The sequence below is a fragment of the Zonotrichia leucophrys genome, chromosome 13 (genome assembly GCF_028769735.1).
Source record: "Zonotrichia leucophrys gambelii isolate GWCS_2022_RI chromosome 13, RI_Zleu_2.0, whole genome shotgun sequence".
In the NCBI taxonomy this organism is placed as follows: domain Eukaryota; kingdom Metazoa; phylum Chordata; class Aves; order Passeriformes; family Passerellidae; genus Zonotrichia; species Zonotrichia leucophrys.
In genome coordinates, this window is record NC_088183.1 from 7381241 (window position 1) to 7408329 (window position 27089).

General features: G+C 38.7%; 1 protein-coding gene across 4 annotated transcripts; it reads left to right on the forward strand.

Annotated features, from left to right (window-relative positions):
• Positions 1–809: 809 nt before the first annotated feature.
• On the forward strand, positions 810–26848 carry MAPK9 (mitogen-activated protein kinase 9). Of its 4 annotated transcripts, none has more exons than XM_064724568.1 (12): positions 810–943; positions 4636–4810; positions 8692–8821; positions 9948–10006; positions 10904–11042; positions 11263–11428; positions 12366–12437; positions 16517–16699; positions 17207–17331; positions 17837–17900; positions 19219–19290; positions 20035–26848. In XM_064724568.1, exons 2-12 carry the CDS (start codon positions 4689–4691, stop codon positions 20175–20177), a joined length of 1275 nt encoding a protein of 424 aa, XP_064580638.1. In that variant the 5' UTR covers positions 810–943; positions 4636–4688; the 3' UTR covers positions 20178–26848. The 4 variants fall into 4 exon arrangements, with proteins under 4 accessions (XP_064580638.1, XP_064580639.1, XP_064580642.1 ...); XM_064724569.1 differs by lacking the exon at positions 12366–12437 and adding an exon at positions 12661–12732; XM_064724572.1 differs by having other exon boundaries at positions 20030–20173.
• Positions 26849–27089: the final 241 nt, after the last annotated feature.

Consider the following 27089-nt stretch of genomic DNA (forward strand, 5'->3'; position numbering starts at 1 on the left):
CAAAGCATATTGAGTTAATCTAGTCTATTTGTGACATTAAATTGATTTATTAAAAAAATTACAGGTGCATTTTTCTAAATTAATCTGTGAGAACAGAAATCACAGAAATGAAAGCTCTCATCAGTCCTCGGAGAGGTGGCAAATTGAGTTTATTTTTAGGCAGCACCTGTTTTAAAAACAAGCAGTCCTCATGTCAGGGCCGGGGGTGTGTAATGGAGAGAAGGCTTATGATTTTTGCGTGGGGTTGAAAATAGCTCGGGGAGGGAATAAATCCCTTCCCTCCTGAGCCATTGCTCTGGAAGAGCTGAGGGAAGCCAGGCTGAGGGGCTGTGCAGGGACCGGCGGGTCGGGGCCTGCTGTGGTGTGTGGTGTTGTGCTGTGCCCTTCTGTGCTGTGCTGTCCCGTTGTGCCCTCATGTGCTGTGCCGTGATGCCAGGCTGCCCCCGTGTGATGTCACGGTGCCCCTGTGGTGCCTCCTGCCCAGGCCGGGCCTTCGCCTCACCGAGGGCTTGTCCCGCCTGCCGCAGCTGTGAGGAGCCGGCAGCAGGACTGGCGCCACAGCCCGTCGTGACATGGTACTGCTAAGAGGTGACATCACGACTATCGTGACAGGCTGACGTCAGGCAATGACATAACAGCTCTAACGACGTCACGACATTGCGCAATGACGTCACCAATGCCGTGACATGCTGACGTCACAGACCAACACCAAGCCAGGGCGGGGGCCGAACTGCCCCGTCACTGCGGCCCTTCAGCGCCCTCCCTTATATAGCGGCCAGCAAGTCCCGCCCCCTATCCGATTGGCTGAGCTCCTCCGGCGGGGGCTGCGATTGGCCGCGGTGGCTGTCAGTCAGGGGCGGCGCCGTGCGGAGCACCGGGAGGCCATTGTGGCTGGGGCAGCGGGAGGCGGTGGCCGGGGCCGGTCCCGCCGCGTCCGACCCAGGTGAGGGGGCGGCCGCGAGGGGCGTGCTGGGGCGGCGGGGCTGGAGCCGGGGCGGGACGAGCCCTGGGCCGGACGGAGTGCTCGGCTCGTCCCGCGGCGCGGGCAGAGCCGGGGCGCCCCGCCGGCCGCTGCCCGGGCCCGGCCGCGCCGGGGGGACGCGGGGAAGCGGCGGGGCCGGGCCCTTCCTGCTCCGGCCGAGCCCCCCGCCCTGCCCGTGCCGCAGTGCCGGCCCCGCGGAGCCGCCTCTGCCCGTCCCGCTCCCCTGTCGCTCCGTGCCGGTGCCCGTGTGCGGCCGGCCCGCGCTCGGCGGCCCCGGAGCCCCGTCCCGGGAGGGCAGCGGCACCGAGCGCTGCGGGACCGAGCGCTGCGGCCGCGGCCAGCCCGGGCTCTCCGGAGCCGAAGCGATTGCTTAGCAGAAGTTTTAGGAAAGATGTGAGAAGACTCTTCTTGCTCGCTTCTTACATGAGCGGCGAAATTGCTTACAGCACAAGCATGTTTTAACTTTTTCTCTCTTTACACCAGCTTGCCCTGGCAGAGTTCTGAGATCCTTTCAGTGTTTGCGTCTGTGTGTAGTAGCTGAATGAGACTGTAACAGGTAGTGGTGAAATGTTTGTTTGGTCAGTAGTAGTGTGGGTTGCTTAAAGAAAAAAAATCTGCTTTCCAAGAGTTTCCAGTTGTAAACTACCTTTAAACTGCTGTAATCCTTCGGCGTTACTCAGCTAGTGCTTTGCTACACTTTCGTTCTAAAGGTTGGCAGTACAGGAGTGAGGTGTAACTCACTGTGACTTTGTAAGTGGACTCTTTCCTTTTGATATATACTGCTGTAAAGATTTAAAAAAACCCCTTGATACTATTGATGATAGTCCTTAAAAGGGCACACCTGAATTAGAAATTGTTTTGAAGAGGTTAATAAGAGAATAGGGGGAGATTTACTGCACGGATTTCCCATGTGTTTTCATAAATACGTGTGTGTGTATATTCACTGCTAATATTGTCAGCAGTAGAATTTTAGCTTAAGACTTAAAAAACAAGCCAAGCTTCATGCTGTTCTTGTGCTTCGTTTTCAGTAATGACATTTCTGTAACCAAAACAACCCTGGGAATGTGTTCCCAATCTGTTTTATAAGCTTTTGACTTGAAGATATCCAGAGTACAAATCTGGTTATTAATAAGTTGCCATTTTAATAAGTATATTTTAGGTAAGTGACTGTTTAATGCAGGATGTATTCTCTAGTGCAGTTGCTTTCAGCTTCTAAAGATTTCTCACTGGAATTGTGTATAAGCCAGTAGTAACTGGCAGGTTTGGTGTGTTGGTTATTTTTCCAGTAGGAGAAAAACAGGTAAGTACTAAGAAACTCATTTCACAGATATGCTTCTTACGTGCACAACAGGAAATCTATTTTTATTTGGGGGCTCTTGAAGCCCTAGTGAAAGTCAAGACTTGAGAGCTGCTTTGCACAAAGAATTGCAAATGGGTTGAAATACATAAAACTTGCGTGTTCTGATAACCCATTTTTCTTTTTGGGGATTTTCTAAGGAGCTTATGCTCATCTCCAAGTGGTTTTTGAAAAGTGGCTTTGTGCAGACCATGATTCTTAAAGGGAAGGGTTTTTTCAGCATCAGGATTATTTTGTTTTCCCGTATTTCTTTATCACTGTTACAGAAAAGTGTTTCATTAACTCCTGAAGAGGTACAGCATTGTTCTTGTGCAGCTAACAAGTTGATATCCTGCAGCTTGATACCCAGTTTATGCAAAATCTGTACTTTTTTTGCTTTTGTCTCTAAGTCCTTGCAGAGGGAGCATCTTGACCTTCCAGCTGTACTTTTCTTAAAATATTGAAGATTCAGTGAAAACACCATAGGTGCTCAGGAGCTGTTCATCAGAACACCTGGTACCTCAGAGTGCATAGCTTTGGGGTAATGAATGGGGCTGGAAAGAAGAGTGGGAAAATCTGGAGCTGCCCTTGAGGCATCCTGTGGTCTCATGTTAGTGCTAGCTGGCTGTGCAGCTGCAGCTGACTGCCTCTAATATTATTGTGTAGGAGATATTGTTTTCTTCCTTCTCCCTGTGACAGAGCAGAAAGTTGGTAGCCCACATTTTCCCTTTGCTGATCCTTTTTCCTCTGCTTTTTTTCTAAAGCTTCTAAGAGGAAATGTCAGATAAACTGACAGTCTAAATTGCTGCTGGAGATGACCCAGTTCAATGTCTGCCTCTTAAAATGCTGCATAGATTTTGAGGAACTATAAGGTAAAAGGAACTCTAGACATTTCTTGAGAATCTCTTAAGGCTATTACAATTTGGTTTAAACTCAGTCTTTACTAGGATTTGGAGGTCTTCCATTTATTTTATTGCAGATTCCTTGAGTCTGTCAGCTGACTTAAAACATGGAAAAGATGCTGCTCCCTCCTACATGCACTGAGGAGGACAGAAATCCAAATTCTAATTCTTAAAGCAACCAAAAGTTATTTGTGTGGCTTTGTGCCCTTCTAGGGTGGGTGTCTGGGTTGCCCTTGAGGCTTTTGTGTTTTGCATTGGCTCACAGATACTCGGTGGGGCCAGTGAAGAGAGACAAACTGTGCTTTTAGAAACCAAAGCAGGCAGCCCAGAGCACAGCTGCTCCGGGGAAGGGGCTGCTTGCATTTCCTGTTTTAAGGAACAACTTTGAAGAGATTTGCCTGTGCAAATCACCCTGGGCTCTAATGGCACTATCTGTCATAGTAAATGTGAAATTATGAAGGGGAAAATTTGTTAGAGAGCTCTTCAGTAATTACTGAGATAATTTACTTGTAAGGTTTGGAAGAGGGATGGACACCCAGGAAAACTGTTGGTCTGTGCTCTTGTTACTGTAGCACTTCAGAGCTAAAGAGGTTGAGTCCATTACTCTGCTCTCTGATGTAATTACTTATCTCTTATTCATTCTTGACAGATGAATTTAACTTACTCTCTATTGTGTCAGGAAAGTCTCTTCTAAACTGTAGCACAAAAGTCTCATTCTGTAGTACTACAGGGACACTGGCTGATAGTGCAGGGTGTTGTGGTGTGTACAAAATGGGAAGGAGAATGTGTTGTTGTAGGTCTGGATCAGGGAAGGTTGCCTATCAGAGCCCTCCTTGGAATTTCCTACTGAACAAGGCTGAAGGGAAATGTTGGGGAAATTGCAGCAGCCAGAGGGATTTGGGGGGTAGTTTTGTTTTAAACTTGTTTTACTGTTTTAGTTAAGTCTTTTATTAAAACCCTGTTTCCTTCTGTCCATGGGCTCCATGGATGTATGTTGTAACTTTTATCTTTGTTCCCAGTGTTTGAATAATATACTTTTTGATTTTTTGTTTCAGTAATACAGTTCTAGCACATAGCAGTAGTTCTAAGTTATGGAGTAGCCTTCAAGGAGTAAAGAGTTGTATTTGGGTGGTTTTGTTTTTAGAGTTGTTTACTTAGATGCTTTTTGTTTGAGGGATTGGAGTAGGAACACGCATTCCCTTAAAGCTGTAAAAGCTGTAATTGCTGTCTGTCTGCAAGTGTATTTCATTAGCAGTGGTAATGCACAAAACTGAAAGAATGTTTGTTTATGAATGAATGTTTAATGGTGTGCTGTTGAAAAATTCATATGTATTAAAATATGTATAATATTTCTCATCTTGTCTGCTGGAAATTAGTGAGATATTGAACATTTGTTTTCTTTCTTTTTCTTTAAGATCTTGAAAACTTTGCCAGGTCCCTGAGAGAGAAAACTACATGACACTACACCATGACTGACAGTAAATGTGATAGTCAGTTTTACAGTGTTCAAGTTGCAGATTCAACATTCACTGTGCTAAAACGTTACCAGCAATTGAAGCCCATAGGATCAGGGGCACAGGGCATTGTTTGGTGAGTAATAAATACTTCATTTAAATATTAAAAGCTATAAATATAAAGCAAAGTTTGCATGTATTTCTGATAGAAGTACCAGAACATAAAACACTGATAATACATTCTCTTGTTACAGGGTTATGGACTAAATAAATTCTAAACCAATTGCTTATTATAGTTCATGTGCAATTGTATTTTTTTTGTTCTGTTTTTAGGGAAAATTAATATTTGGATAACTGCATAAATTAGAATGGTCAACAAATTTCTTCCTTACTCATTAATCACTTTATTTCTGTTTCTAGTTCTCCCATTGCCCTTGTAGTTGTGATATTGCAGTGTAAGGTATGACAATGGTGAGAGATTCTGGGTTTTACTCGTTTCTTCATCATGGCCCCCTTTCTTCCCCCTCTTTTATTCCCAATCACTCCTGTCCATTTCTAGGAGCCATCAATGCAGTGCCTTGCCATTAACTGGCAGGATGAGGCAAATCAGTGTCATTGTCACTCCATGGATTACCCAGAAAGGGATGCTGTGTGAGGGGCTGGGCTGGCCGGCTCTCCCTTGGTGTGGCACCCCAGCTTTGTGTCCAACCTCCACTGGCCCAGGACGTGGGAGTCTTTAGGCTGATCCTGAACCTTAGTCTCTTGTATGGCACCACACCTCTGGGCCAGCTAAAGGTAAACACTTTCAAATATTTTTTAGACTGCAGCAATCCATTCTGCACATTTAGTGCCAGCCCATATTTTGTTGGGTGAAACTTACTTGGTAACAGCAGAAATGTTTATTGATGTGGGTTTTCATTCCATAATCAGGGGAGCAAACAGATGTACCCAGGAACTCTGTGATATTGACTTCATCACAACACATGGTGGGCTGTTTGTGCTCTGAATCCAGCCTGCAGTTTATCTTCATCTATAAAATCTGCAGAATAAGTGTGATGACTCATGTACTGTGAATAACTCCTTAACAGCACCTGCCCATGTCTTCTTGGCCTTTCCATAACCACAATAAGTTATATAAGTAGGAAAAGAGTGCATTTCTCTGAGAGCAGGCCTTAATTTTAAATTTTTTTAATTACCCCTCTTGCCCTACTGATAGGTAACAAAATGAAAACACCATATTTCATTCTTCTTCAGTGGGTTGAGTGATGAGGGGGTCCCAGATCTTGCTCATTAGGATTTGGGAAAGATTTAGTATAGTACTGACATTTTCCAGGTGTCTGTGTTCTCAGAGTTATGCTTGGTTGAGATGGTGTGCAGGAATTTGGGCTGCTTGGAAGTGTTTCTCCTTTCATTAGAAGCAGAGCATTTTGAAGCCAAATTACTTTGGATCTCTGCTTCAGAATGAAATGCAGATTGTGTTAAGGTCATCATGTTGGGAGGAAGAGAAAATTATTTGGTTTATTCACTTGTTTTGAAACTACTTGATTTATGAAACAGCAGAGTGAAACATTGCATGAATTTTCATCTTGCTGAGAAAGACCTCAAATTGAACAAGGTACAACATCTTAGTTTCTCCTAAAATTTTTATGCAAGGGAAAGATGCATTTTACTTCCTAGTTTTTTGTAGAAAACTCAGTGTAAAATGAGTGCTATCCTGCTATGTTTGGCTGAAAAAAATGTCAAGACATTAGGGTAACACACAGATGTGATGGCTTTTTAATCATCCTGTGTTTAATATAAGAAATAGGAGAAGTTTCTCTGGAGTTTTCTGTCTGGATTTAATTTATTCTGTGAGGAATTTTTAATACCACCTGTGTCACTTTAGCTAGGAGAGGCCTAAATTTGTGCTTTTTTTCCTCAGTATGTTAATGAGAAACTCCATTGGTATTGCTCCATGTAGTTTTAACTTTGATATTAAAATCTAGGATAATAAGTAATTTTAAAAATATATACTTAGGAAAAATAGTAAATGAGAGCTTGAGGAAGATGAAAAAGTAACTCAGTTTTTATGTACAGGATATTTCTAGGTCACAAGGCCAGGAGAGAAACTGGATATATCATTTGTAATTTATGTACAAAGTAAACATATTTACCTTACTGCACTTCCTTGTTCCAGAGTATTAATACATCTGAAGTCTGCTAATCTATTTTGGACTGAATCAAAATAACTTTTGTCTTTAACTTCCTGGCATCTCTTTTTTTTTCCTTTCTTTTCCTTGATTTCCTAAATTTTCTAGTCAATCTCCAAAATAAGAGGTTCAGGTGGAATTCTTCATATGTCTTTAAACTAAGGCTTGTCATACATCTGATTTGTCACCTCACACAGGGACACTTCCCCTAAAATTGTTCCTCTGTCTGCTGCTGCCCTGTGATTTACAGCTAATTCATGCAGACCCTCTTGATTCCTGATTTGATACTAACTCACAGGTGTAATCATCAACATATGGAGGTCATTAAACATTAAAGGCATTAACATATAAAAATTAATTTACATGTAACATCTTTTGGGTGAATACTGAAATATCAGTGCTTTCGTATTCATGTTTAGGAGGAAAATAATTTCTCCAACTGTCTGGCCAGTTGCTTTCCTCCCACTCTGTGTTTCCTTTTACACAGGCATAAAGGGTTTAAATCAGAGACTTACTGTAACATTCAGTAATGACTTGTGCACTTCACAGAAGTCAGCTGAAATAAATGCTAGTAAGTCTTTAGTTAAGTGGCACATTGGTTCAAATTGGGAGGCATGTCCCAGGAAATCACATCTCCTGGGTGAGCCCTGCTTTGTGGTGGTGTTGCTTTTTTCCAGGAGGGAAAGCAGTGAGTTTATGCTGAGAAACTTGATAGATTTTGAGTATTGTTGTACTTACAGGGAAGCTGTACTTTTTGTTAGGGTACTGTAGTGTGATGGCCCTTTTAAGCCTGATGTCACATAGAGCTTGATGAGATAGGGAAGGAGCTCACAAAGAGCTTAAATGTGCTTGGAAAAAATGTGAATGAGAATTCTTTCCTACCTTATGAAAGTTAACATCAAATAGAAATAGGGTAATGTAGGAATCCTTATTTAAAACTGAAACTGTTTAAAGACTGGAATTCCTGAGTAGCATGTGCTGGGAATTCACATCTATTTTGCCAAATAGTCTTTGTTACTGATGAAGGTGATTCCCACTTCTGTCTTGTTTTGTTTATACAGATACTTTAGCTTTAGGTTCTTTCAGCTATTAAAGCAAGTGTAACCTGACCTATTAAAGCAAGTGTAAGTTGACCTCAAACTGCAGAGGGAAGGAAGAAACACAAGTGAAAACCAGAGTAAATTTAATGGTCATGGTCACTTTTAAACTCTTGTATTCCTCCCTTCAGTCCCTTTTCCTTATTTCTCAATTCAATGCATTTTTTTCCATTCAGAAGCAGATGATGAATGTAATTTTCTGCTAGGCACTACATTTTTTTATCATTACAAACTATCCATGTAAAGGAGAATATTGATCCCTGCAGAAAGGAATCATAGAGACAAGTTGTGGCTCTCCTTTAGATAGGAGACATTTCTGCTGCAAATACTAAATGATTGTCAGTCAGCAAAAGTGTCCAGAAATTATTCCAAATATACAGATTAGGCAGCTGCAATGCTTCTTGATTTTAAACAAGCCTAAAATATTTTTAGATCTTGCAATTTTGGGTGTGAGTCTTGAGTCAGCAGTTTCAAGTGTAAAGACAAAAAGGAGAGCAGGAAGACCTCTGATGAATGTCAGTGCTTCTGTTTGACTTACTTGTATTTATTAAAGGTTATGAAGTTTTTAAAGGATGTTTCTTTTCTGAATTAAAATTAGGTGTAGTACCAACAGGCTAGCAGATATACTTTGTCTTAAATCTTGATTTCTTTCCTTCCTCGTTTCTGCTTCCCTTTTGCCCCCTCCTCTCCCTCAAACAGACTTCAACTTGTTTGTCTTTGAACACTTCTAGTGCTGCATTTGATACAGTGCTTGGAATCAATGTTGCTGTGAAGAAGCTGAGTCGTCCTTTTCAGAACCAAACCCACGCCAAGAGGGCCTACAGAGAGCTCGTTCTTCTCAAGTGCGTCAATCACAAAAATGTGAGTCGGCCTTTGTGTTGCTCTCCTCACTCTGCCCTATCTCAAAAGCTCAGCATTTGCTCCCTCACTTGCTGTTAGTAACCATAGGAATGGAAATAGTGATGGGCTGGGAAGATTTGCTGTGGGCAGTGCAGTTCTGCACAATGTATGGCTCAGTTTTTGGGTGAGCTGCTTGGGGTCTGAAGTACCGAGGGGAGGGGAGGAGGTTTCTGCTGCCATCAGTGTCAGAGACCAGGCCTTGTTCTGTTGCATTTGCCCTTTTGCAGCCATGTCCAGCACAGCTTGTTTGGCACTGGGGTGGTTTGTGGATTTGACCATTGTAACTTCACTGTATTTAAATCTTCTGAGCTTAGGCAAGATTTTTATTAAACACAGTGTTTAACTGCTGAGGTTTTCAGGGGTGCAGTGCTGTCTACAAAATGGAAATGCTATGGACAATACTTGGTGAATTTTGAAATCTTTAAACTCTCTAAAGTGAGCCATAATGTCAATACTTCATTGCTCAAATACAAGAATATGATGTTTATGTGACTGCTGCATGCTGGTACTAACATGAACTAGAAACATTGCTGGTCAAATCTCAAACTTCCTGCAGTCAATTCGCCTTTCAGGGCTGCTTTTTAAGTAAGCTTTTGGTGAGGCCCAGATGGAGCAGAATAAAAGCAAGGTGGTTATTAAAGATGGCAGTAGAGCAATTTTAGCAGTTCTGGAAATAGTACATCATAATCTAAGTTTAATGGGATGGTGTGGGGCACCTCTGTGCACGTGGTGTTGGACAGCCTTGCTTAGAATTCCTTGCACAGCCTGTGATTTAAAATAAGATATAATTATTTATGGGGGAAAATGGGATATATTTCAGACACTGGGGAGGGAGCTAGAAGGTGTCATATAACTTTAAAAAAGATTTTGTCCTGTCTTGGTTCCCTTGGCACACATGCTGCAGTTTGGAACTATTTCTGAATTGGCAGTTTTTCAGCATATGTGAATTAAGTGCAGCCAAGTAACATTCAAATTGCCTATGTAGTAACAGTGTGCACTTTATTTTGCATAGTAACTTCTGCAATAGTGGAGTTTTGTGTGAATTAAAGCAGAAGTTTCTTCTAATGTTTTGTTTTTTGTTTTATAGATTATTAGTTTATTAAATGTATTTACACCACAGAAGTCACTAGAAGAATTTCAGGATGTGTAAGTACTAGATGTTTTTTCATTTTCTATGACAAGTACTGGCCTAAGCTTTAGAACTGGATTTCCAGTATCCTACAAACTTCATGCTTTGAAAATCAAGAGTAGCTAAAAGCTGAAGTGGGCAGTGAAAATGGGATATTTACCTTTTATCATCAGTCTGCCACACTTTGCTTGCCCCTTCCTCTGATTTGTGTGCATGGTCCTTCAGCAGCTCCATGGCTCACCTCAGGATAATAACTTGGTCTGGATAACATGAGAACAGTTTGTTACTGTACCAGTCACATCAGCACAACAGTATTTTGGCCTCAATTCAGAACTGAATATATTTCTTTTTTATTCAAGCATTATCAGTTGGTCTAGAAAGGATTCATGGCTATTTGATTGGTGGGATTCCCTAGGTTCCAGTGAATGTGCTGTTGTGGTTTGTGAATTTGCTTGGGCAAATGAGGGAGTGTTTGTGTCTGAAGAGGGTAAGTAGATGACAACTGCAAATTATTTTATGATCCTTAGTTTTCACTGTTGTTATTCTAATTTTCTTTTTTAGAGTAAAATACAGTGAAAGAGAGCATTTATGTTGCATTATCTGCAATCTCTACATCAACTTCGCTCAGTCTTACTTTTCATGATGCATAAAGATAGAATTATTCTCTGTATTACTATTTATAAAACTAGTGGAATTTTAATATTTTGTGATGGAATATTGAGCACTTAATTTTTAATAGTAAGACTTTTTGAATAGATAATTTTGTAACTGTGATCGTGCATGGGTTTTTTTCTAATTTTTTTTTGACACTTAGATTAGCAAAGGTGATTTTTCTTAAATATCTCATATGTTCAATTTAAACCTATGAAAAATAAGACTTGAGTTTTTTTAATACTTTCTTTTTTGTGCTTTAGATATTTGGTTATGGAGCTGATGGATGCAAATTTATGCCAGGTTATTCATATGGAATTGGATCATGAAAGAATGTCTTATCTTCTTTACCAAATGCTATGTGGGATCAAGCATCTCCACTCAGCTGGTATCATCCACAGAGTAGGTAGTAGTAGATCATTAACAATATTCTTTGTGAACACAGTTTTTATGAAACAGGGAGGAAGGGAGGGGGTTGTATAAATAAGCACATACACCAGAGCAGGAAAATGCAGTTGTATTAACAAAAAGTTACTTTTTGGCTTATCCTGATTGTGGAGGGGGATGTGTAGATATTATTCTGTGTGTTAATCCTTCCTTAACTGAAGTAATTTCTTGTTAGGATTTGAAACCCAGCAACATAGTAGTAAAATCAGATTGCACACTAAAAATCCTTGATTTTGGACTGGCAAGAACAGCATGTACTAACTTCATGATGACTCCATATGTGGTAACTCGATATTACAGAGCACCAGAGGTTATCCTGGGAATGGGATACAAGGAGAATGGTAAGCTGCTGGAGTAATGTTTAAATCTCCTGTCTAAAGTATGTCTCTCTTGGAACATTACTGTAAAATGAGGAGGGAGGGCTGCTTTCCCTCTGTCAAGTTTGTTAAAGTATTCTAATCATGGTACTGGAAATGAAAATTATTACAGTGTAATTTTTTTGTTGAAAATATGATAGTTTTCTGTACGCTTTTCTTCATTTAACATTAACTGCTCCCTCTCCCCTCCTCTAGTTATATCTTGTTGTATATTCACCATTATCTTTTTGCCATGTTTTTTATTCTCAGAAAAACTGTTGAGACACTGATGGTGGCTAGTATTAAAAAAAATCCAAACAAAAAAATCAATATATGAATAATAAACCCTTTAATCAATGTAATTTTATTCTGAAACATCTTCTTTTAACAGTGTGTCCCCTTATGCCTGTCTGATTATTAAAATACATTGCAGATCCCTACCATAAACCATGTCTGATATTCTCTTAAGTCTGCTTGGTGCTCAAAGAGGCTGGGTTTTACATTATTAAAACCAACACAGCTGTAATATACTGAACATTCAGCCAACAAAATTGCTCCCAAGGAATTGTCCTTGCTTTATTGGGGGTTTTACCTGCTGATTTTTGTTAGCAGTGGACTTGTATGTTCTTTATCACAACGGTTTTGAATATCTGTAATTTTGGGTGTGTAAAACATGGGACTTGTGGGACCTTGCTGGGCCCTTGATAATGATAAAAACCACTTTATTTAGTGCAGAAGGCAGCTTGTTGTACAGCAAGTGCTGATGTGAATCAGAACTTCAGCAAAGATTGTTCTGGTTGGGACAAAAATAAATTATCTGCAGGACTGTAGGAATATAGTGTGAGCTTTCAAATAAATAATTGTGGTATTTAAAAAAAAATCTCTTTAATCTTTTGTCCTTGTTACACCTAACATATGATAGTGGATATCTGGTCTGTTGGGTGCATTATGGCAGAAATGGTCCTCCATAAAGTCCTGTTCCCAGGAAGAGATTGTATCCTTCTTCATGGCATGGTGGTTTCACAAGTGTAAACACTGATTTCGTTTCACAAAATACAAAATTCAGGAACACTCGGTGTTGATATGATTGAAAATTCATGTGAACAGTTTGGTTTTCCACATTGTTGTGTTTTACTGTAGATGCAGATGGTTTTGTTTGTTTTCCTCACATTTGTTCATGATACTCCATAATTTGATCATTTCACTTTTGTTTTCAGTTGATATCTGGTCAGTTGGGTGCATCATGGGAGAATTGGTGAAAGGTTGTGTGATATTCCAAGGCACTGATCGTATCCTTCCCTAGTCATCCCTGAGTCCCCTTCCACTTCAACAGAAACACAATTCTGTAGATCTGTATAAAAGCATAAACAATTAATAATGTTAGCAAAACATTTAATAATGTTTTACTAGATCCACTGTACTCTTTGAAATTAGTGTCATTGACCAAGTTGTTGAGCTTTCTATTCTGTTTTCTTAGTAGATTATATTTCATGTAATTTATACTGGTTGAATCCAATGTGTTATGAGCTCCAGCTTTTGTAGTTGGACAGATACTGCTAGGTTTGAAAAATAGAAAATAACTTATTTTTTACTCTTGTTCTTTGTAGATAAGTGTTTTAAGCAAAAGCCTACGAAGTTACTTCTTAACTATGCATGGATTTTGCTGATTATTTGTTTGAACAGTAGACTAATTTTTTTTATTGCTCAATTTTTTGAGTTTTAATCAGATTTTTTTCTTGTTTATTAGGGCTTGCTGGGCAAAGGTGACCTAATGGCCAGCACACTGCATGAGATCTTTTTTTATTATTATTTAACATAAAAAGAAAAACTTTCTGGAGGTTCTTTTTTTTCCCATTTTATGAAAATTTAATTTTGGACTGACTTCTTCTATAAGACAGTTTGTTCTTCCATTTCTCCTTCTAATATTTTTAACCAAGATTTCATAGAATCATAATCTGAGAACCATTTGGGTTGGAAGGGGCCTTAAAAACCATCTCATTCCAACCCCCCTACACCTTCCACTATCCCAGGTTGCTTCAAACCCCATCCAGCCTGGCCTGGAACCCTTGCAGGGATGGGGCACCCTGTCTTCACAATTGTGCTCCAATTTTTGAAGCCAATATAAAATTTTTGCTCATCAGCAAGGAGCAACCACCACTAAAAACATTAGGTGCCTGTTCACAGATACTTGTGTATCTTATAGAGGAGGATTTCCAATTTTAATGCTAAATTTCATGACACTAATCTTCAACAGTTGATCATACATTATTTAGTAGTAAATTGATTAAATGTTAAATAAGTATTTTTTTTCTACCTTTCTTCCTTTCTCTATTTATTATTTTACCTTTTGGAGCCTTCAGACCAACCTAACACAATTCTTCATGGATGTTATGTGTGTTTCACCTGCATGTTGTTAGCATGGGCTATTTTGATTTATTCATGAATAAATGAAGGAAATTTTGTTCATGCTTGTTGAATATACAAGTTATCATTTGTGATTCTCTCAGGGCCACTGAAGCTCTACCAGTCTATGTTTCAAGGAGTCTCCTCCCTGATAGGGAAGTGCAGAGTTTTGCTTACAGGATTTTTGCTTGTTGTAAGAGTTTCAGTTCTCTTTAATGTGAAATACTGACAACTGTTTGTGTTGTTGAGGCCCTTCCTGGGTGGGTCAGGTTGTCACCTTCAGCTGCAGGATTGTCTTGGCAGGATGGTTTCTGGGCATGCCATGAAACATTCCTTTTGTTGATTGTGTTTGGGTTTCTTTTGTTTAGTTGCTTATTTTAAGTTAAATTTTAAAATGTCTTGGTATTTGGGCATTTAGAGGAGGGAGCAAGTTCAGCATATTGCCCAATGCTTGCCCTTGACTCTCTTCAGCAAAATCTGCTCTTAGAGTCAGTAATTTGTATTTTCCCTGATGGTGGATGGGAATTTCTGGGATACTTGCAGCAGTGTCTGGGTGGAATGAGATGCTCTGTGTTGCCAGGGTGATGGATGCACAGACCCTGCTCCTGATTGTGCTGGGGAGCCCTGAGTCACTGCCAGCTGCTGTTGGAAATGAGAAACGGAGAAAAACCAGGGAATGCAGGCACCTAAGGTGACATGGTGGAAAAGCCTGGCAGCAGCCCTGTGTTTTTGATCTTCCTTTTGCCCATGTGGAGAAGGAAACTGATGGCCTGACCAGTGCAGAAAGCACGAGGGGTATTTGTGCTTTCTTGGGAAAAGTCATGCTTTGTTGTGATTGTAGGAAGGACTTTGTTTTCAACTTTCCTTCCAGAGGCCCTAAAGGCAAATAGACTTGGCATGGGTTAAATGCCTGGTCCCTTCTGACCCTGAAGTCTCAGGAGTGGGGAGAGTGGCTTTGTGTGAAGGCTGCCAGGTCAGTCACAGAGCTTTCTCTGCCTGCTTTATACTGAAATCCCACTTGGATTTCTGATAAGAGGCTTATGTTAAGTCCATCCTATATTGAGAATTTTTTCAGCTTTCACCATCTGTAAAGCACTTTGAAACTGAGATATTGTTTTTTACTTGTTTTTACCTCTAAAGTGGGATGGGTCATTAAGTTTTCTGCCCTTTCCTGCAGTCTTCTGAGGCCTCAATAAACTGGACTCTGATTATCTGAGTAACCAGGCTGCTGTTACTCAAAAGAAAAGCATCTTCTTGAATCTGGATTGGTGGAGCTCTCACACAAATCAGTTTCTCAGCTAGGAACAAAATTTCCTGATGTATGTTAATTTTCTCTTTGTCTGTGCTTTGTTTTAGCATGACAGTTAACAATATAAACAGTTCTGAATTTTGGTTTTAATATAGCTTTTCCATTGGAATGCATTCAATAAGCAAATAAAATTTTCAATCTTTGTATCAGAAGTCTAAAGTCTTAGCATGGAGCAGTGACTATACATATATTCATAATTGTATTCTTGACACACTAACTGAAATAGAAGCACCTCAGTGTTTTTTAAATACATCTTAATTCAAAGTACAGCATATTTGTTGTTTAGTTGCATAGTCTGTCCATGAGAATGGATAGGTTGAAGTGCTAGATGGTGAATTTAGCTGTGAATTTTTTTGCAAGGTCAATGGATAGGCTCTGCTGGAATTGCACATTCTTTTTATCATGAAAAGCTGGCAAGTGTAGATCTGAGTTGACTTAGATGTTAGGAATATTAATGCAGTGTCTCCTGAGTGTGATAAATGAGCTTTGTTTGCCCAGCTGGGCTGCTTCAGAGCAGGCTCTGGTATCTCTGTAACAATTGTCACCATGGCTGGGGAAAATGCCTTCACTTGAGAGGGAGAAGGGACAGTCCTGAGGAAACATGAGGCCCAATTTCAATTTGTGACTTGTAAATGCTATTCTTACAAAATATTTAAGTTTTGAATTATAAGAACAGAGTTATCTGTGAGTATGATGGTTGGTACACCTAAATAAAAGAACCTGCTATAGAACTTTCTGGAATGTGGATTTCCTGTTCAGAACTCCTCTGGACCTTTTCTGAAGTTGAAAAAGAGAAAGAAATCAACCCCACCCAAACACCAACCAAAAAAAGCCCTCAACCATCCAACTACAGCCCTGCAAAATGCTCCAACTCAAAGTTTCATTTCCTTAGGAGACAGGTACAAAGCTCCTTACTTTGGTTGGGATGCATTTGTGCTTTTGGGTTTTTGTGTATTTTTCTCTGGCTCCAGGAATCTTCAGTGTTCCTGATGTTACATTGCACTTCAGAAGATTCCACAGCAGCTTTTCTTTTCTGACCTTAGAGTTGTTTTGCTATGGATACAACTGCCAAATAAAGCTTCTTTTGGGTTCTAGAAAAATATTATAATTAGAAAAAGATACTTAAGCATAATGCATTGTGCAGCACTTCCAGCCTGTCCTTCAGAATACACTGACACAAAAATAAGGCTCAGATTTTGTAGCTTTTTGCATGGCAGCTCAGAATACTGCTGATGCTGCAGTCAAGTTCATCTTTGTGTCCTCTGTTCAAGTTCCTGTTAACTTCTCAGATTTTTGAGTGGTATTTTTTAAGAGTGCAGACTTCAAATTCTTCAGCTGATTTTCCTAAAGATATGGTGCAGATATTGATCAATGGAATAAAGTTATTGAACAATTAGGAACACCATCAGCAGACTTCATGAAGAAACTGCAGCCTACAGTGAGGAATTATGTAGAAAACAGGCCAAAATATCCTGGTATTAAATTTGAAGAGCTCTTCCCAGACTGGATATTTCCATCAGAATCTGATCGGGACAAGTTAAAAAGTAAGGCGAGTTTGTTCTCTCTGTTTCCCTATGAAGTTAATTTAAAAATGCAGCACACTTAATTTAAAGACTAATAAAAATATTTATTGCAGTAAGTGTCAACATTAAAAGCTACATACTTTCTGTTTCTTTCATTTATGACAAGTTTTCAGATCTTAGTAGTAGTTACTAAATACTCTTTCTCTGTCCAAGGATTCTGTTTAATTATTTTAATTTTAATCCATTGAATAATGTCTGTAATTTAGTGTTCTCCAAAAGTAATACTTTTTATTACTGATCATCTTATTCTAAGTGCATAAAGCTCATGTGGGTTATATTTTATCTTTAGATAATTACTGAGAAAATTAAAAAAAAAAAACATAAGCAACAATCCACCTTACTATATTCTGTAGAGCAGAAATGAAATTTTGCAGCGCATGTCCTGTGTTTCCAGAATTTATTTCCTGTGTCAGACATTAAACTCTACAGCTCTTTTACATTTGTGTTCTTTTCACCTTTACTTTCTAGCCAGCCAAGCTAGAGATTTATTGTCAAAAATGCTTGTAGTAGATCCAGACAAGAGAATTTCTGTAGATGAAGCCTTACGTCATCCTTATATTACTGTCTGGTATGACCCAGCTGAAGCAGAAGCTGTAAGTGTGCAATTAAAATCAATTTTCTAAGATTCCAATTCAATAACTTTAGAAATACCTTTAATTTTAGTCAAGAGCATGCTTTGAACTCACACAGGAAGCCTTCAGATGAGCATTAGGGGCAGAATCGCCTGAAGGACAGCTGCTGGTGGGGAGCTGATACAATTCTGAAAGTGGCTGTTAATATTTCATTTTACTTACAGAAAGAGATGTCTGTTTGGTGGCAATCCTGGGCTTTTTGAAATGGGGCCTTTGTCTAAGGCCCTGTAAAGATTTACAATTAATTTAATTTTGGTTGATGCTTTTAAACAGCCTTTCAGTGTGAGGCAGGACTTAAAAGCAGATTCTGGAGTTGTAAAATGAATGTGTCTGATGTATAGGGAATAACCTGCCAAAAGTGAAGGTAAAAATGATTAAAAAGTTGTCATTTTTAGATTTTTTTTCATTAAGATTGGGTGTGTTAGCCTGATATAATAGGCACTATAGACTTTTCTTTTCTTTGTAGCCTCCACCTCAAATCTATGATGCACAATTGGAAGAAAGAGAACATGCAATTGAAGAATGGAAAGGTAAGGAGTGAGCATGACAAATTACATTTATTGTAGTATCTTGTGTTATTACTGAGTGGCTGCAGCATGTGCTGGATTGTGTAACAGTCTATTCCAAATAATTCCTACTATTCCAGAGAAGCAGTACTGCCTGTGGCAACAGGAAAATAAATCAGGGATGGAAACAGGTTTGTATGGAGTGAATACATACCTAGGTGTGTGAATGCTCATATATGCATGAAACATTCTGAAGTCTGTTCAACAAAATGCTGAAATTTTATTTTTTCTTTCCCTTTTTGTTCTTAACTGCTTGTAATCTATACAGCTTTTTCCTTGATGGAGAGTTCTCTGAAAAAGAAACATGCCTCTTCTCAGTGTGCATTGTTTAAGCCATATCTCTTGACAATATTTACTACTTCATTTGTTTTAGAAATCTAAATAGCAGGAGAGTCCTTTGGTCTAGTTTTTTTTCTCTAATCTCATTGCTTATTTATTGAGCAAATAGATTAAACTGTTGACTTAAACAAAAGAATAAACAGCACTGTAGCATTAAAATCAATTTCACCTTACAGTTTGAGTCAAAACCATTAAATGGTGAGGCAGTTAAAATTTTAACATCTGCCATCACAAGACCAAGGGTAATAGGCATCTTTTATGACTACTTTGAAAGCTGCTTGCTTTTGTGAAACAGCATTATAAATTTCAGATATTGATTCTGGCTGATCTATACATATGTTATCCTTAGGGCATGCCTGCACAGGTAGGTAGGCTTCAAATCATCCTTGATTATTGCAAGGTGGAAAGTAAAATGGATCCACTAAATGTAATTGAATGCATTTGTAAACATTGTTACTCAGAATTGAAGAGTCCTTAATCTAGTTGGATATTGTTATCTTAGTTGCATTAAGACTGTGGGTACACACACGAGTTTCTGTGATTTAAGTTACAGCTCTGGATTTTTCTGGGAGTTGTTCAGGTGACTGTATCCTAAGTTGTCCTTGACTAGTAAATGGGGGTCTTCATCCAATATTTTAACTGTTTAAGCTTCTTCAAAATAGCCAGACTTTCCTCAGTTCACCCTTGGAGATGGTTCTTCAAGAATAAGTATTTGTGTATAATTTTTTGTTATCAAAGTAAAATTTCCAGGGAGGTTTACATAAAATCAGATTTTGAATCCAAATCCAAATGGCAAATAAATAGCTCTGCAGTTCTGCTTTCAGACTGACCCTTAACCATTTCCTTGTACCTTGATACAAATGTGAATTGTTTACAAATCCTCTGTGATCTTATGGTGCTGTTTCCTGTCTCTTTTTTCTTTTGTCCCACTGTTCTCTTTAAGAATTAATATACAAAGAAGTTATGGATTGGGAAGAAAGGAGCAAGAATGGTGTGGTAAAAGATCAGCCCTCAGGTTAGTCATTGTTTCAGTAGTTCTGTAACTGTCACACATAGCTCTGTGAATGAAGAAATCTGCTCAGAAATCCAGGTAGGCAAAGCTTTTGTTGTTTGGGACTCTTGGGACTGATCTGCCTTTGGAGATCCTTTGGTGCTGTGCTTTTTAATTGTCCTGAACTTGTAGAAAAACTTCACTGGTCTTGCATGTCCCACACCCTGAGCTGCCTTGTCCCTCAAGGGCTCAGTCATCAGATGAAATTATCAGCAGCAGTGAGCTCACCTGGAGCTCAGGTAACTGTGCTGAGTGCTGCTCCCAGGCTCAGCATGGCCCCCTTTCCTCAGGGTTAAACAGTGTTAAAGCTCCCTCAGGATACTTAACAGTGCTGTGTTTGTGCTCATGATTGAATCCTTGTGTTTGCTGCTCTTCTCACAGCTCAGTAATCAGAATATCGTACTGCCTTTTATTAACTGTATCTGTTAGATTTCTTGATACTCAAGTCACTGTTCACACTATGTATTGTTAGTCTTTTCTTCCTTCTCTCCACAGAGAGGGAGAGAAATAAAAATCTCTTAAAAGGTCACCTTGGCTTTTGAGTGCTAGGGCCCTTACTGCTTGCTTTTCTCCTTTTTTTTTATTAATTCCTTGATTTTCCTAGGATTTCTGTGGGGAAAGTGCTGCTCACAGCCCAGAAACGTGGTTATTTGTGACTGTAATATTGTCTTGCCTCAGATTTTATTATGTTTGGTTTTCTTAGCACAGATGCAGCAGTGAATAGCAACACCAGTCCTTCCCAGTCATCATCTATCAATGACATTTCATCCATGTCAACAGAGCAAACATTGGCCTCAGACACAGACAGCAGCCTGGATGCCTTGACAGGACCCCTGGAAGGATGTCGATGATCAGCTGTGATTGCAGACCTGACTTTGGAAAAGAACTCTAATTTCCATTGGGCCTGAATTGCTTGTAAGTTAATGGAACCAAGTAGAAAAACTCCATGTTCTGCATGTTCTGCTAAAGTAATGCCTGTTGTTTTTTTTACTCAGTTGTTATGAAATTGCCTGCTTAATGTTGTAGAATGGAAGCAAATCAATGTCTAAAGAACAAAAAAAAATTAAATTTAAACACTATTACAGGCTTTTCTTTGTTTCAGCCTATTTCAGGTGAGCAGTTATAATAGACTTCTAGCCAATAACTCCTCTTAAGTGGCTTCAACAATCTCCAGTCCCAGCTGGCAGGCTTCTGTGACACAGTGGTTGTTTACACTTAGTACAGTATTGCTCATCAGTGGGTTTTGAATGTATAGTCCCTATGAAGTTTGTTTTACTGTGTGACTGTGGCAGTTTGCTTTATTTAGCAACCAGAGTGTTGTGTGAAAGTGTGAGCTCACATGTGGAATGCTCTCAGTACTGTGTTTAAAGGGCAGTTTTTCTTCCACATTGCACTTTTTTTTTTCTTTTAATCAAACTCTCTTTCTATCTTCACTTTTCAGTAATTTTCTCTTCTTGTAGAAGAGATAAATGTGAAGTTTAAAGCATAAAGCCATTACTTTGTATTTCACCTGAGTGTCTTTTTCAGTCTTTTAAATGTGGACAGAAGATACAGTGGCTTAAATAAATCTTGAGGAAGGATGAGTGACTTTTCTGTGAAGCAGTGCCTGTTTAGAAGAGGAGAGTGTGCTAAAATGTTCTGTATTTTTTAGCTTGTGATACTCAAAGATAAACAGAAAAAGAAGTTTTATCTGTGATGCTCTTCATTCACTGCAAGCTCTGATAAAAGGAGAGATGTCTTGGAGATACTTGCAGCCTCAAAAAGCTGCATAAATCTTTTCCATTTTTTTAATGGGTCCATTCTATCTAGTGAGTAATTAAAGAAATAAAAGTACAGTAGTTCTGAGTCACTTGTAAATTAAGCATTTAGGTAACAGAGCTTAGCTCTATTCTCACCTTAGTAAAGTCTATTTGTAGTGAGAAGAAAGACATGTTTAATACAAATTTTCTAAATGCAGTGTCAGACAAGAGGAGGAGGTTATTTGCTGTTTCCATGCAGATTTATCAATACAGTTTTCAGAATCAGATAATACAAAATTGCCTGTTACATTGCACAATCTGTTGAATTAGAAAATACATTTGCAGTAGGGTAAGGCTTAAATTGTTTTGTAAAACACTTGTGACTTTGTGCACATTCACTTTGGGGTGCACAGGTGTGAAATTTGCTAAAGGATCTCGTGTGTGCATGTGTGTGACTGAACTATAGAACTGTAAGAGTAATAGACGTGTACAAGTTGAGGTAAAACACCACTTTCATAAAGGCACTATATTTAGCTGTTGATCAGATACTCTTGCCTTGAATATATAAATAGAACCTGTAAAATACACTGGCCCAGAGAGGCACTGCATTACTGACATACTTCTCATGTAAAACACAATTGTCCATTGTTCCAGGCCTTATGACTCGAAAAGCAGCACTTTCTCCTTATGCAAATGTTGCTTTTATATTAAAATTTTGCCCCTTTTTAATAGCTTAATTTGCTGTAGTAAAAATATCAATATTTTAGTGTCCCAGAAGATTAAAAAAAAATTATCAAGGTAGTTAATGTTAACTTAACTTCAGAATTGTATTCTGGCATATCTGATTTTTTAAATTCTCTTAAATTGAATTGCAAGATATATGGGGCTTGTGTTTTTTCTTATTGTTTGATTTTCAACCTATGGATAACTTTTTATCTTTGGATACTGACAGTATATGTGAAATATTTTTAGTGCATTCTTGTCACTGGAAAAACATTTTAACAGACCTATTTATCATATAGCAGAACAGTACACTTGGCTGTTCTTTTGCTTTTTTTAGTCCATGTTATTTGTAGAAGTTAAAATAGCTGAAGACACCTATTCATAATGAACAATTAGTGATTCATCTGCTGAATTTCATTTTTCAAGACTTAAATTTTTCAGCTGAAGTTGCACTGTGCTATGTTCATTTTAACAGTTTCTACTTTAGAAGACAAAGATTTTTTGCTTTTTCCCCATGTGATTTGAGTACTCACAGAGTTGAATTTTTCCTGTTGGACTTGGGCTGCTCAGCACAACAGAGGGTTGGACCAGGTGACTTCCAGATCTATTCCAACCTAAATTCTTCTGTGAATCAAATTGTCTTTAAATGTTTTTAACAATACTGTTCTGTCTTCATGACTTGAACTGCTATCTGTCCTTCTCCTAGTACATAGTGTTAGATTGAAAATATACTCTTGGAACAAGAAAAGAAACCCCAACCTTGAGATTAAATGAGTTTATTTGTAAATCTTGTAGGAAAAGCTGTCTCATACCTAAATTTTTTTATGTCTTCTTGCTATGGCATACATTGAAGCTCAATTACAGAATGCCTTCAGAGCATGCATGAAATATCTGTGAATATTGTGGATTTTGACTCCAGTTGAATCCAAAACCATAGTGCAAATGCAGGTGGATTTCCAGAGGACACAAATGCAGACAATCCCCAGCAGAGCCCAGGCTGTCCCAGGGTGCTCATGTGCACTGCATGCAGCTCCTGACTGCAGGGGACAGTCAGAGCCAGGTTGGTGACATGGTCAGTGCCACAAGAGCCTCCTCACTGATGGAAAACAAAATCCAGTGTCACTTGACAGGGGTTTAAAAATTAGGAGAGTTTGGTGTGCAATATGATCACTTTTATTCCTAATACTAAAATTATGTATGTAAAGTGATGCAATTGACCGTGGTTTTGCACTTTGGCATTTATAAATATTTATATGTATTTAAAAATTAAGAATATGTGTGTGTATACATATATATTAAGAAAACAGCTCAGTTTTGTAAACATGAATGTTACTTTCCTTTGAGAGACTTTGTATAGTGTTAACACTACTGCAGCATACATAGACAATTTATGAACTATGACTAAAATAAATGTTGGTCCGCATAGATACAATCTGTAATCTTAACTGCTCACCTGAAAAAGAAAGGGATCTTTGGCTGTCAATAGATACTTTACCAGAAACTTGTTAAACATCTGAACACTGAGTAGCTGAATGGCATTGCAGAAATGGAGTATGTTTAAAACAGTTCATTTCATCTGTGCTCATATCATTTTTCCTCAAAAAAGCCTTTAGAAAGAGAAGCTTGGCATTTTGCAGTCTGGGTAAGCAGCCTGTACTTTGAGGAAATCCTGTGATATGACAAGTCTAGGTCTTTATGGAAAAAGACAAGAAATGAATGTCAAAATTAAGGCTTTGTCTGCATGGATCATACAAACTAAACTAGTCTTAGGACTGGAAACTGCAGTTTGCAAACAGCCTTTGAAGTTTTGTAATGTTTCCAGCAAGGGCTTGCATTTTCTTGTCAAAATAATGAAAAACTCAACCTTGACTAGAAATTAACTAGTTGGTTGGAGAGTTTCAAAAGCTGTTAGGAACCAGAGCGCTCTTGAAGAGGTTTTGTCTTTTTTTACATCCTAACAGAGCATATGTGTTTATTCCAAATTAATGAAAAGAAAAAAAATTTATTCCATATGTTTAATTTTTCTTTCTTAAAGGAAGGACCTTAAATGCTAAATCACTTGGCTTAAAGTTATAATTTTATGAATGAAGTAGGATTTAGCTATTCCAAACACAGCTGACATGGAGTCTCCAAGGGCAGGGTGGGTGAGCCTTGTGTTGTCACAAGGGCCCCCCTCCAGCTGGGCGGTGACAGCTCCAGGTGCAGACAGACAGACAGACAGACCTTTGTGGTCCTTGGGGAGCGTGGGTTCAGCCTTGCAGCAGCACAGAGTGTTTGGGGGAGGTGCTGAACTGCATTTGTCTGCATGTTCTACGTGTGTCACATGGATTCTAGCAGGGCTTGATGCTAAACCTCGTGAGACCATATTCTGGGAAGCAGATTCTTTCTGGGATGTGTGTTGTGTCATTCCTGCTCAAAACTGGCTTTGCAGGGACACCTGCATCCAGATGCAGAATTTGGACTTGAGTTCTATAATGAATATAGTAATTTCTTTGCTTTTCCAGAGTGTCTTGAATTATTTTTTTAACATGTTGAAATATGATAAAAAAAGTATTCTGGTTCATTATTTTACATATTTTATTGTCTTTTACATGAGTGGTGTTCTAAAAGCTTTTTACACAAGTTGTCAAATCAGTTGTGGTTTTTGCCCACTCTGCATGCTAAAATAATGTCTGGGGCTAAAATCATGTTTTAAGTAAACCATCTTTTCTCATGTTGGCTTTGGAGGAAATTGGAGAGACAACCATTCTTTTTTTGTTTGTGTTTTATAAAATGATTATTTTTGCAGCTAAAATTTCAGTTGTTGGATTTCAATCCCACAGTGTTGCTTTGTGGATATAAATTTCCTGGGTCCTCTATTTCAAATGTGTATAAAATGTCCAGTATAAAACTAAACTAATAAAATGCACTCTTCTGCAATTTGTTATTGAAAATGTGGCAAATCATTTTGGTCCAAGAATTCAATACAAAACAGAGAAAATACATTTAACTATTTAAGTTTATTCAGTGATGCTGCTGCTTATTTTTTTAAAAGGTGCTTGCAGTTTTGCACAGAAGAAATCAACTTTATTAATTGCTGGGTTTGAAGCACTTTAGGATTCTTCTAAATACAACCATATATGGTGTGAAAAGGAATGATGTAACATGCTTCATGTGTTCAAATTTTGGTTGTAGCCTTTGCTATTCTGACAGATTTGATCAGCATGTTTCTTTAAACCTGTTTTCAGAGATTAGAAATGAGAAACCTTTTGGGGGCTGAAATTTAACACGTAGTAAGAGATCATTTGAGAAATACCTTCTGAGTGGGTGACTTGATTGGCAGTGTGACTACCTGGCCATCTATTAAATAAACACACAGCAATGTCTGTTCCTGCAGCAAGGGCAGCTCGCTGTGAGCACTGGGATTCTTTTTTTAAACAAAAAAAAATCCCTTTTCTTAACTCTTGGCTATGCATCACGAAGTTGTGTGTGCTGTGCTGAGGCCAGGCCAGCCCTGTGGGACTCCCCTGCAGCAGATATGTGTCCCTGCTCTGCAGTGCTCAGGCACCAAAGCCCTGGCATGTGTGGGGTGAGCTTGAGCCTGTCCTGTGTTCCTTCCCCTGCTGGGCAGTGGCTCAGCCCTCCTCAGGCTCCTTGGGATAATAACAAAAGCAGGGCAGGAGGGAGTCAGGTGCAAAGAGCATTTGGTGCTGGCTGCCTGAAGCAGAGATTGTGTCTGTTGCTGATCACAGAGCTCCTTATACACCCCTGAGCATGTGCTGTTGTCTTGTCTTCTAATGGGGAAAACCTTTTTTTGAAAACCCAAGTGTGTCACGTTTTCTATGAATTCAGATGCTTAAATTGGTGCTAATTTTTTTAAAAGAAAATGTAACAGATGGTTAGCACTGTATTTGTCTCTTTTTGATACCTATATTTTCTTAACTGGTAGCAAGCCAAACTTTATAAAATGACTAATGTGCATTTTCAGCTCCATCAGATTCCCAGATTTTCCTAAAGTAAAATGTTTAAACTTCCATGGTAGCTACTGCTTCCTTGGAGCCATTGCTTTCAGGTGTTTTATACACTTATCAAATGAACACAATTAGAACAGACAGCAATACCTAACTATCCCTTTCTTAAATCACAACGTGGTTCCCCAGGTGGTGTTAGCAGTTTAAGATGCCTAATTAAGAGCAAATTAGAGATACCTGTGTGCAGTTAACTCAGTACATTGAAGCCTTACCTGGTTGTTAAGATAATTTATAAAGATTATACAAATCTTCATCTATTTTAAAGAGGAAATAACAGGAAGATATAATGAACTGTTTTCATACAAATTAAATGTAAATTCAAGAAAATATATTATTTAATGTATTACAGAACACAAGCTATTAAAGAGTGTAATAGGCTCATTGAGTGATTAGTTATGAAATCCAATTTTATCCAATGACTCAAACCCCCTCCAAAATGTAGTTCTTTGAGAATTTCTTTTGAATGCCTTCAAGTTTAACTCCCCTCAGAATCAGCTGTTGGTTTGGTGTCCTCTTTCCCACCTTCTGTTTACCAAATGTCACCAAAAGTAGCATCAAGCCCTATCATTGTTCCAGTGTTCTGGTTTTATGGCCTTAACATTAGTTCTAGTCTGGTATATAATTTCAGAAGAAAGATGTGCTTTGAAGTCTAACTATAGATACATGTGGCCTCTTCTGCCTATGGAATTAAACTTTGATTGTCATATCTCATTCTCAGTGCTTGTGCAATAGGAACATATTCCTCTCAATGCAGTGGCTATTTTGTCTGATGCTGGACTTTGGTTTCAGGATGACTAGAAAGTTTTTTTGGGTTTGTTTGTTTAGATTTATTTTATGGACAGCAGTCATGCATCATTGGTTTTTTGGACTGTTACTCTTTAGGAAACTAGAATTTCATAAGGAAAACTGTCAATAACTAGTTCTGTAGTTCTAGTTAAAGCCTTGTTATGGAGCTTTTTGGTTGTTTGTTTTTTTTCTTTCCAAAAACGTTATTGTAAAACAGTACTAAAGCCACTGTAAAATTACAAATAAATATGTATACATAAAAGATTTGAGCAGTCTGTCTTATTTACTATATTTTTCATACTTGTATTTTACTTACTTACTTGGTTCTTCCTATGTTGAAGTAGAATGTTTTATGTAACCAATGATGTATGTTTGATGTATGAAGTTTCAGTTACCACTTTAGCTTCCAGTTAATGGAAATGTAGTTGTTGGCATGAAAAATGAATGAGAAAAAACTGAAAGAAATTGATTGGAGCATCTTTTTCCTGAACAACTGGAATGTTTG